We start from the raw sequence: 17,237 nt of genomic DNA on the forward strand, positions 1-17,237 counted from the left end.
AGCCAACTTCCAAATAAAGGAATAATAAATTAGACAAAGCAGAATGGTTTTATTGTGTGCTCAACCTTTGAGGCAATATAAATGCTAGGCATTTGTTTGACAAATATGTATTGTATTTAAAGTCATAAAAACAATTACAATGACATTTCCCTCCATCTGCATTGCACAGCTTACCGTGCTATCCATGACTAAACATTTTAAACTAACTTCTATAAACAAAACATCTTCTGTGAACAAGGATAAAAAACAGTTCACTTTATAAGTGAAATAATTCTTAATACCAATTACCAGTTGCCATGGTAATAACAGAGACTCAAGAAATATGTGGTTTTCTTGTTTGGCATAGACAATCTGCTTCCCAGAAAGGCACACACAGAAGAAGTTAAATGTCTGTAGGAAGACAATACCAAGGTCAGATACTCATCCCACTGGCATTTACACATTGCCATTAAAGTTACATGCTAACACTATTAATTATGCTTGGCTGCCTCCTTTTCCTTTTTTTTAAGCAAATAATTGGGAAGTTTTATAGTGAAAAATTCCTTCGATGGTAGTTAGAGAAAAAATATTTTGAAATAATGGGATTTTCTGTGCAGTATTAGGTTAGTCACTGTCATTGTTATTTTTTTTATTGTATTCATTCCAATTTTATATTTAAACTGTGAAACTTTAAAAAATGCATCCATGGTGATTCAAATGCAACCATTCCAAAAGTGTCAGAAGTTCTGCTGAAATAGTTTTATACAGCTTTAACAGGTTTTTAATGAAAAGTTTTTCTTCGCTGGAAACGTACAGTTATTTTTCATTTCGCTACCAAGCTTTGAGAATGTTAATGTTGAGTCCTTCATTAAAACAGGTGTTAAAAATACCACATATGTACAGATGTTTGCTTTAATACTTTCTCAAAGTTCAGGAAAACAGTTACAGGAATTTTAGAAACACATATAAACTTGTCAGCAGAAGTGAGGTCCAAAGAGTGCATTCCTAAATACAAATGTGTAGAAACAGTTTTCACAGCCTCAAAACATACAAGTTACCCACAAATACTAGCACAAGAATAACTTCACAGGAAAACACAGCATGAAATTGGGAAAACATATCTATGTAATACATCTAATATAACATATAAAAATGATATATTCTTCCACAGGAAGAAGCCAAGACTTGTTGTTGAGAAGACCATGCTCCAAGCAGTTCCCCAAACCAAGTGAGCAGAACCCTAGGAAACCAGAGGCACATATCTGCCGTAGTTTTAAACATAACCTAAATAGGTTAATCATAAAAGAGCTATAAAAAAGCCATAAACAAACGCAATTACAGCTGCAGAAAGAGCCTATAGTGTAAGATTAAAATCACAAGAAATTTCTATATCCATCCCATTAAAAACAAAATCTCTATCCAGAAAACAGTCTAAAATCGCAAATACAGTGGCAACTGTATATATTCATGTTCACCCTCCCTTGCCTAACAGTAGATTAAATGAAGCTTGCATATTTGAGAGGAACAGATAGAAAGAAAACATTCGAGGGATCAGATGTGGGGGTTTTTTTGTGAGGCAATAGAGCTAGAGGGGGATCTCCTCCACCAGAACCACAATCTACTGCACACAGACTCCCAGAAACTGCCTGTCCTTTCTTTAACTGCTTCTCATATAAATTATTTTGTGTGTGTGTGAAATTTCTTTAAACTATTCTTCTTCATTAATTTTAGTACTTTCTCTTAAATCAGGGATCTGTGCTTTTGATATGCTGAAAGATTGTTCTTTTTTAGACAAATTAAGCTTGCCCCAAGAGAAGTCACCTAGATCCTCTCTGACTTTAAAGGTCACGAATACCTGGAGTCTCTTTTCAGTTCCTTAACTTCAGTTCCTTTCCTTTCCCAGCCTCGCATGGCTAGTCCTGTAATACCACACAAGATCTTCTGTAGGTGTAAATGTCTGTTTAAAATAAAAAACATTGAACTTTCCAAAGTCTAACTTGTGAATTACTCAATAAACTTCACAGCCTCAATCTACAAAAAGGCTTAGCTACCTGGTTACCACTTTAGGCAGCTAAGTCCATGTGACGTTGACATCTCTCAAATTCTCATGGCTACGTCCAGCTCCCAGGTAGAGGCAAGCATCTTTATCACATTCCAGCTTCACAATGGAACAAAAATCGAGCATGTTCTGCTCCTTCAGCCCTTATGTCTAGTTTAAACGGGTACCCAGCCAGTATGGATAATCAGGGGACCAGGACGACCATGGGTGCTAGAGAGCACGTCTGCCCCAGAGAATAAATATTGCCGAAGAAACTGCTGGTGCAATTCCTACCTACTTCCAAATAAATCTTCCCTGTAGCACACCCCTTGAGATTCAAAGAAGAGCTGAACATGTTTGTTGACCTTATCTCTGCATTGGCACAGCAGGCTAGGAAGAAGGAAAAGGGAAGAGGAAAGAGAGAAGATCCACTGGACCCCTGCTTTCAGCATCTTCCTCTGCGGTGCCAAAATCACAAATGGTGACTGTGATGGGGTTGGCTCTACTCCCCGGCTTGGGAGACTTGCAGCCACCTCATGCCTTGTGGTGGCATGAAAGGGTGCCATGAAATGTGCAATGTAGGGCTTTATGGATTGTATTGTGGAAAAAGCCTGCAATTTTTGAGGGAAACAGTAAGCACTTGGAGAAATTAAAGGAAGGTGTTCTGCATCTCCTCTAGCTTTAAATAATCTATCAATTGATATTTAAAAATGAAGGTACCTCCGATAGTGGTGAAGTTGGTAATTTGAAGGATTAGAGCTTTGCCACAAATGTGCCAGTGTTTTGTTTTGGGTGGCCAGTATGCAGATATTTCAACAAATAATTTATGAGCTTTTGCCAAAGTAGAACCCTGGGCAACTACTGCTTCACTACCAGTTCTGTACTACTCAGGAGTACTTTTCAGCATAGGAGTCTGAGCTAGGGCAATTCCAGACAATCAAAGACATCAGTGCAAGCCTAACATAATTCCCAGGTATCCAAATCAGTGACACTCAGGGCTGAGAAGCACCCTGTAGGCCCAAGACTTTTTTCACCGTCTTCTACTGATGAACCACCAGAAACTGCAATTTTAAATTATATTGACACAATGGTGAAAACAGAATTTTACACTCACTAAATAATAATGCCTCTGCTGTTTCTAGAAAGCTACATCCACTACACCTTTCATTATCCACTGTCTCATTCAAACCCTATTCTCTTCTTCAAAAGCCTCCATTGCTTCATGTGGTCAGCCTTCTGCTGCTGGCAATATCCCAAATGGCAGCTGGTGGTCACCCTTCTAAGGCACGTATTTCCAGCCCTACAGTCCTAACAGTATTTTGTATCGCCTCCTGCATACACATATTGTGCTCAGAGGTCTTCTCAGAAAGCAGGCAGAACTTGGCCCTAGCAACCCTAAGGGGAATTGACAGGTAGATAAGTGCCCACATTTCTTTTGTAATATAAATACAGACTCGGGAGTCGCAAAAGTTAAATTTGACTCATAGATACTACGGTGATTCATTGTGCTAAGGTATTTACCGCTAAATACTTCATTTAATCATGGTGAGTAAGTTTCTACACGATTGTAAGTTCCTACAGTGAGTGTAATTCCCATAGCCACATTTTTCAAACGCCCAAGACTGTTACTATTACACTAGAGCTAGAAATTACCTTTCCACCACTTCTTGACCTCTGTCATGTGCTCACACATTCTTTACTCTGGTGAGAGCTAGCAATTCCACCAGCTCCGGTTATATACAGGTTTTCTTTCCACCACATAAACCGCATGTTCAGCAGCACAGAGTAAAAAGTCCTATGCTTTTAACACAGTACTGCTTGCTGTCCACAGTAATATTGGACAAAACCAGCAGTACAAATGTGTTTGTTAGCATCCACATTTCGATTATCTGAAGAGACTCCAGAGCAATACCTGAAGCTTATCATACCAATAATGGGAATTATTTTCTTCTAATTTATACATAACTGATATGCTAGAACCTAATTTTCAGGGGAAAAAATAGAATAATTTTATATTAACTCAATTTTACTTCTCACTTTAATTAAACCAGTCTTTTTAGAAGTATCTGGATCTCTAATTAGAAATTAATTGTGTCTCATTATTTTTACTCAAGATTTCTATTAGAACAACATAGAAATGACCAGTTGCAATGTCTAAGCCTAAGCACACCAATGAGCAGGACAGGCAAAGTTTGAGGAAGAACCTTTAGCACAGGTGAGAAATTCCATTGTCTGGAAGGACCTGAAGAAGAGGAACTGACCCTCCTCACTCCTACAGAAAAGAATTAAGTCTCTCCAAAAAGGAAGGACAGGTAGCAAAACAAGAGAGAAGAAAATTAAGAAGGAACAGAAACAGGAAACATTTTAGCAAGAAAAAGAGGATGAAAAGTAACCAGGTGCCCAGAACAGTAATAAAAATCTCACCTATAACTGGGTGAGAATCATAAAGATTAAATAGAGGGTGAAACAGAAAAATCTGTCCTGTGTCCTCACTGTGAATAGAAGGACAAATAATTTTTTCACTTCCCCTTGCAACAGCTTTTATTTTCTTGAACTGTTAAAGTCTACTTTACTTTTCTTTAGTCTAAACAATCTGAGTGTTTCCTGTCTTCCTGTGTAAGTAATTATTTCTGCTGTCCTCTGCAGTCTCTCCAAGTAGTCCATACTTTTTTTTTAAATGTGAGATTGCCAAAACCACTTGCAACACAACTTCTTTGTTTTTCCCCCAAAAGACAGTATAAGCTCCTACCCTAGAAATGATTCACACCTCTGACCTACTATGTCTTGAAGAAAATATAAAGGTGAGATGAGGTTCAACATGTTCACTCTGGTACACAAACATTGGATCCATTTTGCTGAGCATTACGTGGCCCAATATATTTGGATTTCCTTGTCATAAGCCCTGCCTCTTGCCTTTGAGAGTAGATGACAGAAAAGGACAGCCAAAGGACATTTGCAGGGAAGAGTGGGGTTGAAACCTCCTTTACTGCTCAACGCTTTCCCTCCCATTTTCTCTGGACTCTCTCACAGCTTTTCTCCAAAAGATTCATTAAAACCAGACTGTAGTTCAGTAATTAGTTAAGTGCTTTCCTCACATTATATGCCAGGTATTAGTATTTCATTTAACAACAATTTTTGTCTACTTATTTAGACCTTATGGTTCCTGACCACTGAAGGTTTTCACACAAGTAGACTAAAACATTATTGTAACCCTGTAAAATTAATCCATTTTGTGTTGTACTGAAGATTAACTGTATTACATTTTAATCACAGCAAGGAAATGCATGTAGAATTAGAGTCTGAACAAGAGAGGCTTAAAATGTTCTCATATTCTTATTACTGCTTTAAAATATGTATCATCAGAAGACTGCATCCTACCATCTTCAGCACCTCACATGTGCCATCTTCCAACCAGCCAGTCCAGATTTTTTGCAGATCATTTCGCCTAGCTGTACAGTGGGATTGCATTTCCCAGCCAGTTTCAAAGACCACTTGAGATACAGAGGTTAAAGTAAGTGCTTGGTACAAATATAATAAAGAAAAATATCTACCACAGCCCTAATGAAAAAAAGAGAAAGCAAAGATATGTCAGTCTGAAGCCCATGTTTCACACGTGTATGCTTCTCTGTGAAACTCTTCCAAGTACTTCTAAGGACACACACGTAGTCCTTACGCATAAGATGTGCTGACATGCAAAAGCTTGTACTCAAGTCAATACAGCTGAGTTCATAAAAGCCCAAAGGTAGTTTTTAATGATTAGAAGAGTTGCTAAGATATTAAGGCTACAAAAATAAAAGGTTTTTTTATTCTTTCCAAATTGTAAGAAAAAAATTCCAGCTTTTAATAAGTGCTACAAAGCACGTGATGGATACATTAAGAACACCAAGAAAACTTGAAGTCATTTAATTCAGATTTTGAATTACTATTCCTGTCCAACTATTGCAGAAAAAGTCTCTCTCTATATTGGTACCCAATCAGGATAATGGCAGCCTATGCTTTCCATTCAACTTGTACTAGAGGATATACAGACTGATTCTGCACCTCTATTTTATATTCCTTTTTTTTTTTCTTTTTTTTTTTTTTTGAGAAAACTTGGTATTTTCTCAATGGTTTATCATAATAATAGTTATCATTAACAGAAAAAATACATGGTATTAGCTATGAAAAATATGGATTTGCTCTCAGTTGAATAGTTTGGATTCTGTATAAGCCCTCAAACAGAGCAGTGTTACAGGATTTTTGATCAGCTCTTGGCAGAATTTTGCAAATTGTAACTTGTGTGAAAAGACCTTCATTTACCCAATTTCACTGAGGCCCAAGGATCTGCCCTCACTACTCCAGGTAGCACCCAAGGGCTATAAAGCATCTTCGTACGCATGCCAGGTACAAACGGTTATTAGGAAAACAGATGAGCTGAGCGATTTCAGCACAAGGGGAAAAGGAACCAGACTATACCTGATCTGAAAAGTTAATCATTAACACAAGCACTTTCCGTGGGTGAGCATTTCATTCTGTGACTAGTTGAATTCTGATTCTTAAAATCAACACAGCAGAACAGAGGGTGTTGTGCTAATGACTCTGTTTACTTATGTTATAATCATATTTATTCACATATGATTGATGACTAAGTATACAGTGAATCTATAAAACTCGAGGACATACAGTACCAAGTGGTGTTCCTGCTTCATTGTTACCTTGGAGCTTAATGTACTGGGTATTGGATTGATTGGATAGTTTCTCTCAATTCTCCAAAACAGAATAAGAGTTAACTGTAACAATTTAGTTTACTGAACTGGTAGTTTTGTTCTAGGACAGCTACTATTTTCATCTCAACAGAACTTGAAGACTTGTATCAAAAATGTATTGTGGAGATTATGTGAGTATAATGATCTGTTCTCTGAAATCTTTCAAAACTTTTCATTGCTGTTGAGTTGTCATCACACATGTTGGGACCCATTTCTTTTGACTGGTAGAAATTAATCTCAGGTGAAGTTAATTTATTTGTGATTTGGGTCTAATTTTGGGGTTACTGACAGTATATATGAAGTGTCTGAAGTGAATATTAAAATATAAAGAATTATCAGCTCCTGTCTCATCATTTTAGAGCTTTCAAGACAAAATAATTTGTCTTTGATCTCTTTGTGAGACTCTTTTTGCGGGTTTTCTATACTTGCATGTAACTGTTACATAAGACACAAAATTGCATACTATCACCTAATTGTATTAAAAAGAAAAATGTGAGTTGCTCAGAAGATAACAATTCATGGCACTATTTTGGTGAGTTTATATTTTCACAAGACAGTCTGTAACTGCATAAAGTAAATGAATAGCTTTATCATTGCTAAACATTTGGTTCTGTTCACAATGTGAAAAGTATTTTAAGCAAAGAAATGCTATCTTTATAATGGCCATACCACAGAAAAAGCTATCAATTATTGTTCCCCACCAATAAAATGTAGCAATGTATTAAATAGTTTCATTAGTGCTCTTCGAGAAAATAAAAGTTCATAGTGCAATTTTAAATATCCATTCTGAAAGCTGGTATAGTTATTATTTCATGACAGCAAAATATGAAATTGCTTTCTGCATCTGGCATACTGATAATTATGTTCACTAAGGACTTTCATACTTTTTAATTATTATTAATAGGAATAATGACTCATTCCTCTAAAATGTTTTTTGCATGTGCATTCCTAATATATTTACAGATCCATATAGAAATTTGTAAAGGATGAACATTTTTTTCCTTACTTATTTGAAAGCACATTTGCACTAATTTTTCCAATCTTATTAATAAATTATTTTTTGCTATAAAATTATATTGCATATATTTGTTTTTCTAAAGTAACAGGTATTGAATGGGTTTTACTAATGTGTTTGGGTTTCTGAAATTTGGGACCTTGCATTCCTTACTAGACCAGTTAAGAACTGAAAAGGGATTTTCTTCTGTATTTCTTATTTTCTCTTTCAATTATTCTGTTATTAATCTATTCCTGACAATTAAATGAATACAGGAAGAGTAACTCCATCTGACAAAGCGAGTATATCCATTTCAGTTGGAGAAGTAAGGAAGTTCAGTTTCTTTTCTTCTACTGATTTATTGAGATCAATTGTACTTAAATAATTGACACTGCATCTCCATATAGTATGTTGCCTGATATTAACAGTAGCATATTATAAAATAACTTTTGGAAGAAATTCTTTTGCTTTTAAGTCATTAAAATTGGTAATTACGATATTTTTAATAATTTTGTGATAGTTTGATAGTATTACCAAAAAATATAACAGATTACACATTCATTCTTAACTGTTGGAGATGATTACACCAGCTATTTTAGGCTTAATTTAATGTAATCGTTCTGTGTTAGTCAGCCTTTAGGACTCCATGAGCAGAGAGGGAACTTAGGTTCCTAATTTTGATCCTCTCAATTGCACCAAAATACTCAAAAATAAATGGTGTCAATACCATGTCTCTGTTCTCTCTGCTTCTAAACATATAAAGACACATGGATTAGCCCTTTCATTTCGTAATCACAGAAGAGAGCAGAGAAGCAACTGTAGACGACAGGGTGCACATCGGTCTCATGAAAGACATCAAAACTTGATTACAGGCTTTCTCTGAAAAGTATTGTAAGGGATTCTCAGGTTGAGTAAACTTTTATTCTTTATTCCCCTTTCCATGTGTTGTGGGATGGAAAGAGAGTGAAATTAGCGGTTTATACGAACTAGCTCACTGGATCTAACCAGTGGAGCAGGCTTCCCTGCTGAGGCATCCAGACAGAACAGGGACGTGTAGTGCGCATGCCAGACAGAAGTTCTCCCCTGGATGTCTGCTGGTTCCTCAAGATAAAGTCGGTCATGGAGCAGCGGCAGTTTTCTGAGATGACACTCAGCAACAAAACAGCAGAAAAATTGCTCTTTCTAGCAAATCATAAGCAAGAAAGCAGGGCATACAAAGTACTCAGTGGTGAGGCTGTCACATTGATTTCTTGTTTACTGTTCTTAAACACAACCTTGGATTGAGAATGAGTCTTAAAAGCACACTTTAGACCTAAAGGTATTTTTCAAGGAATCCCAAAACATAAATATACCATTAATTCAGAAGCGTAAAAAACATGAAAAAGAGAACTGGAAGTATTACTTTCAAAATGTACTTGGTTCTTTCAAATTATCTCCTTTATATTTCATGTTACACATATTAGTAATTACATATGTTATAGAGGAACAACTGGATAGGATAGAGTCCCCCAAGATCAAGAATGAGATGTACAAAATGTTAACAGCAGCAGTTCTCCCAGATTCTGCAATGCAGGGCGACATCATTACCCGAGATTACATACAGAAAATGGCTCCCCACAGTACCACAGAGGTAAAACTACCAGAAAAGAGATAAGATGATGTCTGTGACCTCTCCAAAATAGATATACAGGGAAACATGGCAGGCTTTGGAAAAAGAATTTTCTATGTTTAAAAGTACCTCTTCCTTTACTGTATCATATATTATTCAAATGAATTGTAACACATACAATAAACTCACAGTAAATCAAAATACTCATGACATTTTTATTTAATAAAGCTGCACACAAAGGATATCTTCGCAAAAGTATAGCTAGCTCACAGCACGTACTTAGCTAATAAAGCAAGCATTTTATTTTAGTAGATACTCACTATGGGAAACATTCAGACTAAGGAGTCTGACTTTGATTGTTTGTTATCAGCAGAGTGACTTATTGAACAAATATTATTAGAAGGTTGTTCATACTTTACATTGCTTTTTCCATCACAAGACTGAATTGCCTGAACTTTACACATAATTTGATAAAAGCAGCTTCAGCTTTTACTGATACTTTTGTTGAACTGCTCATGGCTTTGGTCAGGAAAAGCTATAACTTCCTTGCTCTCACACAGAAGGAATATAGAGTGCAAGTATCATTTTTCAGACTTATTAAAAATTTTACAATCCCTTTCCAATCTCTTTTGTTATTTTGATTCATTCAGCTAACACCACACAAACCTGTTCTGTCTGCACAGCTGTTTTGGCATCAGTTCCTTTCAAAAGAGTTAAATGCACATGTGCAAACACAGAGAGACATGTATAAAGTGCCCATCTGGACCACCTCTGTGGAAATAGATCTGTGTTTTTGTAGATGAGGGTATCTTGATGTCAGAAACAGAATTAAAATCCTCAAAGTCAAAAATTGGTAAATCACCTCTGTTTGCCTCACCCTTAGGTGCTTGGATCCTTTGGGGGAAAAAAGCAAAATATTGTTGATTTTCTTCCTTCTGAATAAAAGGTATCCTTTTAGTTAGGATGCTGCAGAAGAAAGACAGTATGAAAACCGTTTCTCCATGATCACATAGCATCTGGTCGAAACTAACCCATAAAAAGGCCAAATTGCTCTCAGAAATAACTTTCCTCAGCTGCTCTTTGAAGGCAGTTTCTTTCTAATGCAGAAAGCCCTGCCATGCTGACTACCATGCTTGCAAAGAGTGCTCCAGCAAAATGATGCATATGTGATGAGGGATGCTAGAATCCAGATAGCAAAATTAAAACATCTCTTTAATTGTGGAATTCTTCGTGTTGTTTCAGTGACCATAGTAGGCATTTCTCCCCTGGTTTCTTCGGAAAATTTGGCTGTATTTCTGTGTATTTGTTCATCCTATCAGTAACTTTGAACTTGATAGTGAATTTCTATCATATTTGGCAGAGGAACGGCAATGTCCTCTGAAGTTTTGAGAAAGCACTGCTCAGTGGAGGTGAGGGAAACAAATACTTTTTTCCAGTTAAAAAACCACAGCAATTTAAACTCAACAGTCATTTATTCTATCGGCCGAGTGTTAGCCAATGCATACTTTGGACTCAGTCACACGACAAACCATCTTTTACTTAGCCAGTGGTTGACTTGGAAAGGACCTGATGGATTGTGAATCTAGATAGAGATTCAAGGAACAAGGAGGGGAAATTAACTGCTGTTGTTGTGGCTGGAGGAAGTAAGTAGGAATACAGAGTCAAAAGAATCTGAAAGAAACTAGTTGTTACTAGCTGCAGTGCTCACACAACAACTTGTATCACAAAACAATGTATTTCAAAACAATACACTGTCCTAATGTGCACAAAATCCACATTTTTGCACCCAAAATGAGTAACTAAATGTGACATTGTTTGGACAGCAAAACACCTATGCATGCATTGGTGAGGATGGGTATTTCTGAGTGAAGACAACTTGAAGGAAAACTTTAGTGTTACTGTGTCCTGTCCACTGTACCTAATGAATGTATCTAAACATATGGAAATCTGGGAAGAGCCACAGAAGAATGCACGAGTTTTCACAAGGTTCATTATGAAGATTGTGGGAACATGCACTGTATCAGTAAGGAGGATACTGCAAGGATATCTGGGTAAGAGAGGAGTTAGGAGATTATTTAAGCTTAACCATCATCTTGTGTAAAACAAAGCTGGACTGACTTTGGCAAAGTTATGTACATTTACACCAGCTAGGGATCTATATCATATTTCTTCTGTATTTTTTTAGATCACTACTTCATTAAGGCAATAGTTAGATACTCCCTCCCCCCCCACCCCCCCTTTTTTTTTTAATGAATGACTATATTTACCATGGAAGAACTGAATAATGAGCTGTCTGCACTAACTGATGTGGTTCCAGATGCTCAGAAGTTCAGCTTTGCAGTTTCAATGTATGCTGATGTCCCTTTGGAAAGGTGTAACTACATTCAGATACTGGTGAACTAGAGAACACCTTAACTGCTATAGGATCTTCCCTAGATTATTATAAATAAAACCAATTTAGGGAAGGAATCATTCTAATGTGATTGATTTATGACTGGTAAAGACAAACTAGCTTGCTGTAGCTTCCATACAGATATTATAGTTAGGCTTACTTAATATCCATAAAAAACAACTTTATTTTCTGTGTAAGTATCGAAGTCTATCACTCCTAATAGTCAAATCTCTCAGACTCCACACTCATTATACCTTCGCTAGTTTCCCATTTGGGGAAATGAAAATGCATAAATAAACAGTACATGAAGTTCATAGTGGTTTTATACTGACAATGTACACAATTCTTACCAGCGTGATAACTCAGATGGTCACATTATGTACAGTGGACACCAGTGATCACTCATCATCAATTTGATGATCATCATCAAATGTCAAGTTTTGTGCCTGATCCTGCAAAAAGTTTAGAATTCTTCAAAGTATGTGTCTGGAATTGGTGTACAACATACAGTCTTGACCCCCAGAGCATAATGCAAGTTTCTTTATCACTCAATCCCACGTCACTGAAAGCAATGGGTGTTTGATAATGTTTAAATTCCTGTTAATTTTGGCTTTGACAAAAATTATAGAATTATTAGATTGAATGGAGGGTAGGTATGTCATTGAGCCCAGCCTCCGTACGAAAATGGGGTCAATACTGAATTCAGACCAAGGTGGTTAGAGATCTGCCCAGTTGTTTCTGAAACTTCTGAGGACAGTAACTCCACAATCTCTTCAGACAACTTCTTCTACTGCTTGGTTATCCTCACAGTAAAAAATGTCTTCTTCACATCCAGTCAGAACATTCCCTGCTTTGTTTTATGACTGTTGCCTTTCATTCCTCATGCATGTCAGTAAAGAGCCTGGCTCCATCTTCTTGATGCTCTTCTCATAGGTACTGCAGAGGAGCTGTTGGGTCCCCCCAAAGCTGTCTCTTCTCCAGGCTTAGTCCAATTCTCGCAGCTTCTCCAGCCTTGCAGACCCTCCACTGTTCATCAACAAGCTCTCCTTGCTTTCATCAGCAAGGTGTAAGACAGTCTTGCTTACTAAGAGCACAGCCCAAAGCCCCCTGAAATCAAGAAAAAGACCTCCATTGACACTAACCATGAGATTTGGATAAAGTCCTAGTACTACGAATGTTAAGTGATCCAAAAATGTCCCTGCTCTTCTCAACTTTCAAAAAAATTTCTGTTACTTCTGAATCACAGTTTTGTTTTACTTGTCTGGGTGGGCTGGAGAGCATTGTATTTAGAGAAATGATATTCAGTGAATGTACGCCCAACTCTTCCTCTGACATCACCAAGACAATCACAATGCAACTTTCACTGCTGTGGATTTAGCTTTGCCATGAAGTGTAATTTCTGCTTACAGCAAACAGCAACATAATGTCCATTTTAACTGTGAAATCCAGGATCACAAAGTTGACGAGAGCTTGAATCTTAGATATTTTATTCACCCCCTCGCCCCCATGGCTCACCATCTTCCTCACTTTAGCAGTTTTGTATTTCAGCATCTATGTCAATCAGTTATTTTGTACTCCAGTGAACCTCTGAATCACTTTTATTTGAAGAAGGCAGACACAGAGCATACTTGGTTTTAGTCTGGAGAGAGAATACTGCCTAGAATTTTAATATTAAGTATACAGTAGCTGGCTATAGATAAATAATTAAAACAGGACTTTCCTACAGAGTGAAACTCAGATATATTAAACCCTGGGTCAGAGAAAGCAAAACGGGCCTGGTCTGCCTTCCTTCCAGACAACGGACACAGTCCCTGACTCTTTAATATAAGATGGTGTGGTCTTAAAATAGCTTAATGATTAAGGACACACAGGATAATTTGGGTGTTTTATTAAATTTCCTCTTTTAAAGAGTTTCACTGATAAAGCCAATTTCAGCAGACTAAAGCTGAATTCACATTTAGAGTTCTGACCAGAAAAGTTTATCTTTGAAAGAGCCTGTTTTTTACAAATCAGAGAAACTTATTCAGTCTGTAGATGAAAGGCTGGAATTTAATTTTGAACATTATAAATTATAACCTAGAAGTGCTGAACTACAATTAAACAATAATGACTTTAATTATCAAATGATTTCTTAAGAAAGGGAAAGACGGTGTCAGTGCAATCCTAGTCTTCCCCTCCCCCCCTTAAGCCACTGTTCTGCTGATCCTGTTCTCCTGAATTCTTTTGTCTTTATTCTATAGCAGTCTAGTGCTCAAGGTGCACAACATGCTCTGTACTGATTTTTGTCACAGTTTACTACTGCTCTTGTTGGGCACATCAGTATTTTTTTTTTTTCATTGTTTCTATCTTGGGTGGGTTCTGATAAAAGCATAGACTGTGTGTGTCCCCCCCTTTTTTTAAGATGATCATCACAGTAATTCTCGATGCTCTGTCTCACAGCAGTTGCCACCTCATGTTTTCTATTTTGCAGTGGAAACTGTAGTGATTCTGCAGGTTTTTATTCACTTTGATTTATGATGTGCTCTCTGGTCCTGTAAAATATTTTCAACTAATCTTCAGAAGGAGTTATTGTAATGTGATTGCTGCCTCAAAGCTGTTGGAATCTGATGATGGTACCAGTGCTATGGCCTTCCTAATAATTCATCCTGATCAATGGGGAGCTGTTGCTTGAATTACTCAGAATCCTGTTGGACATTTCATTCACTGGAGGGTGTTTAAAGGTTTATTTCTTCTCTATATAGGTAGCTTTTTTTCTGTGACATAAATTTCACTTGATGTTCAGGATCTTCTGGTAGATATTTGGAAAAACTAAATGTATAAAATGTATTAAAAATACACATTAAGTAAGAAAAATCTCAATACAGGAATGACTTAGCATCCCTGCAGTGACCCTGTAAAGGCACGTGGAAGAAAAGTCACGACATCATATTATTAATTTGCCTATGCTTTTCAGAGCTTAGGGGAGAAAAGATGTTGTGTAAGCAAAACAGAAATGGCCATAGACTCAAAACTGCCCATCCTGACGGCAGAGTCCAATACTTTCTCACCAGGTTCCTTTAGATATTCCACCCATAGAGGTTGCAATGTATAATACCAAATTTACTTATTTGAAGATAAGTGATTTTACACAGGATTTTCAATCTAACAGAGTAGTACAAAATGTAATGAAAACACCATACAGACATAATACTGATGAGGTCTGCATTACTGGTCTCCATGGAATGCTGTTACTATGCTGGGCACGCCCAGTCACCAGGAAGGAATACCTGGGTTAAAGCAAGCACAAGCCCATTGCTCTCTTCCAAATTATTTTAATGGTTTTTTAGTATTTATGCTCTGTATTGGGCTGAGACGCATATTCATTCATGTCATGCGGGTCTGGCTAACTCAGGGAGACATTCACACCCTTATAATGAACACAGGTATAAACACACCCCCAGTTCATCCACTCAACTGTCAATAGCTGCTTGTCTAAAACAAAGGCCACCCTCAGTCCCCTTTGTGTTGAGATAAAATCAGCTTTCTTCACACCAGCTGTGGTCACATCCTGCATTATTCCCTGAGCTTCATGGGCACAGTGCCCCTGCTCAGCTCCTCTGATCCTTCTTCCATTATAGGGGTTTATTGGTCAGTCACAGCTGACTTCAGTGGAAATGAATGAAGTGAAATAGGAGTACGTGTAACTACACTCAGGTGTTCAATCAACCCTAAAAATGCCCTGCTTCAAAACATGGTAGTAGAAATTCTCTAACCAAAGATAATGGAAAGGAACAGCCTATTCCCATGTATTTGCCTGTTCCCTGATGAAAATTCAATCTGTTGTAATTTCATTCAGTTACCAAATGCCTCTACTGCTCTGCTCCCTCAGTTTGTGCAGTGATGCACGCTGCTGTGTTTCCTACATATGTGTTTCCTAGGCACATTTAGGCATGCAAACCCTGTATAATTCCGGGGGGAAACCAAAAATTTTGCACGCTGGACACTAGGTTCTGAAAGCAGAGCCCCAGTTTTCCCGAGGCGAGCGTTGTTTTGATATACTTCCTCGTTTTCATGAGGAATGCAAGTAAAAGAACATTGTAACCACATACTCTTCTAAAATATGACAAGATTGTAACAAATCTTTGCTACAAATGCTTGCCACAACCTCCAGGTTTATCTCTCAGTACAGGAGATTATTGTGAGCATTCAGTCTTGCTCAACAACTTAAAACTACACGGTGTGTTTCATGCTTTCACTCTCCCCTTAAGACTACACCAAAGGGCATTAGAGCAGGCGCTTGCTCAGAAAAGCAACCTCTTGGATTTCTGCATTGCTTTTGAAGCAAGTTTTTTCCTTCTCACCTGCTGCGTAGCATCTTGTCACCACAAGACAGTAGTGCCACCTGCCATCACGGCACTAAAGCTCTGTTCTCTGTGACAGGTGTATGGATTGTCTGCACGGGATTTACTTCAGACAGGCACAGACAGCACTGCAGCATCCAAGAATCAATCCCTGTCTCCACTCACCTACCTACCAATAAATTTCCTTGGCTTTGCCTTCCACGGTAAATATCACACAGCACTCTCAAATTATTTGCTGCTGTATAAAAAAAAAAGGCTACAACACACAGCAAGTGGTAGGCTATCACTGTGTTACCACACTGAATTCAGACCCAAAATTACCAAAGTTTGGTTCTAAAGGTTTGGTCCAGACCTGCTTGTGCCCGTATTTCAAAAATTCAATGAAAACAGGTGAAATAAGTTTAATAAGTAATAAACTCCTGAAAATTTTGAAATCAAGTGCATAAAGTGAACCACGAATGCTTCTGCAGGCTTGTCAAAGGGCGAAACTATGAAAGTGGTTACAAGATAAAACCGACATAGGTTGTGATGGGATAAATCTTCCTAAAGGTTAGACTGTGTAAACACTGCAAAGTAGCAGAGTACTTTCTTCAAGGTACACAAGATTGCAACAATAACCCTGTGAGCTATGCCAGCAGTAAGACATCATTAGTTATGTAGAAATTCCTCCCAAGGATCCTGATAACGTGTGCTGTAAATCTTAGATCTCAGTTCAGAGAACTGTTACATATTAGCAGAATGCTGAATTTGCTGAGAAACCACTCTGAAAATCCAAATACGAGACACACTGAAAATCCTCATCGAAAATAACACTCTGGGAAAAATGTCTTCTGTGGGATGGAAGATGAAGACAAGCACAATGTGTATACTATAAGAAAATTTTAATTAAATTATATTTTGTTTAAAAAACAATCAAAAGGGTGAGAGTTCTTTCCCACAAAGGACTTGTATAAAAAAAAAAAAAAAAAAGTTATATTTTATTGTATCTTCTAAAAGTTTTTACCTGAACTTTCATACTTAATTTGGTTCCATTCAAAAGCATTGTGTTTTAAATTAGATCCTGGCTAGAAGATAGGTGTTTACTAGACCAAGTTTAATCTACTGATGGTGAGTTTCAAATAATGAGGCAGTGAATACTTT

At 37.3% G+C, this 17,237-nt stretch overlaps 1 protein-coding gene across 1 annotated transcript in view; it reads left to right on the top strand.

Moving 5' to 3' along the window:
- The first annotated feature begins 8,875 nt into the window (after positions 1-8,875).
- ANXA10 (annexin A10) overlaps positions 8,876-17,237 on the top strand; it is a 28,589-nt gene continuing 20,227 nt past the window's right edge. Inside the window, exons 1-2 of the mRNA XM_009893778.1 lie at positions 8,876-8,984; positions 9,238-9,386. Of these exons, the coding sequence (XP_009892080.1) occupies positions 8,876-8,984; positions 9,238-9,386 (258 nt within the window). The remainder of the gene's footprint in view (positions 8,985-9,237; positions 9,387-17,237) is intronic.

This window comes from Charadrius vociferus, unplaced genomic scaffold, assembly GCF_000708025.1.
Source record: "Charadrius vociferus isolate BGI_N301 unplaced genomic scaffold, ASM70802v2 scaffold59, whole genome shotgun sequence".
Taxonomy (NCBI): domain Eukaryota; kingdom Metazoa; phylum Chordata; class Aves; order Charadriiformes; family Charadriidae; genus Charadrius; species Charadrius vociferus.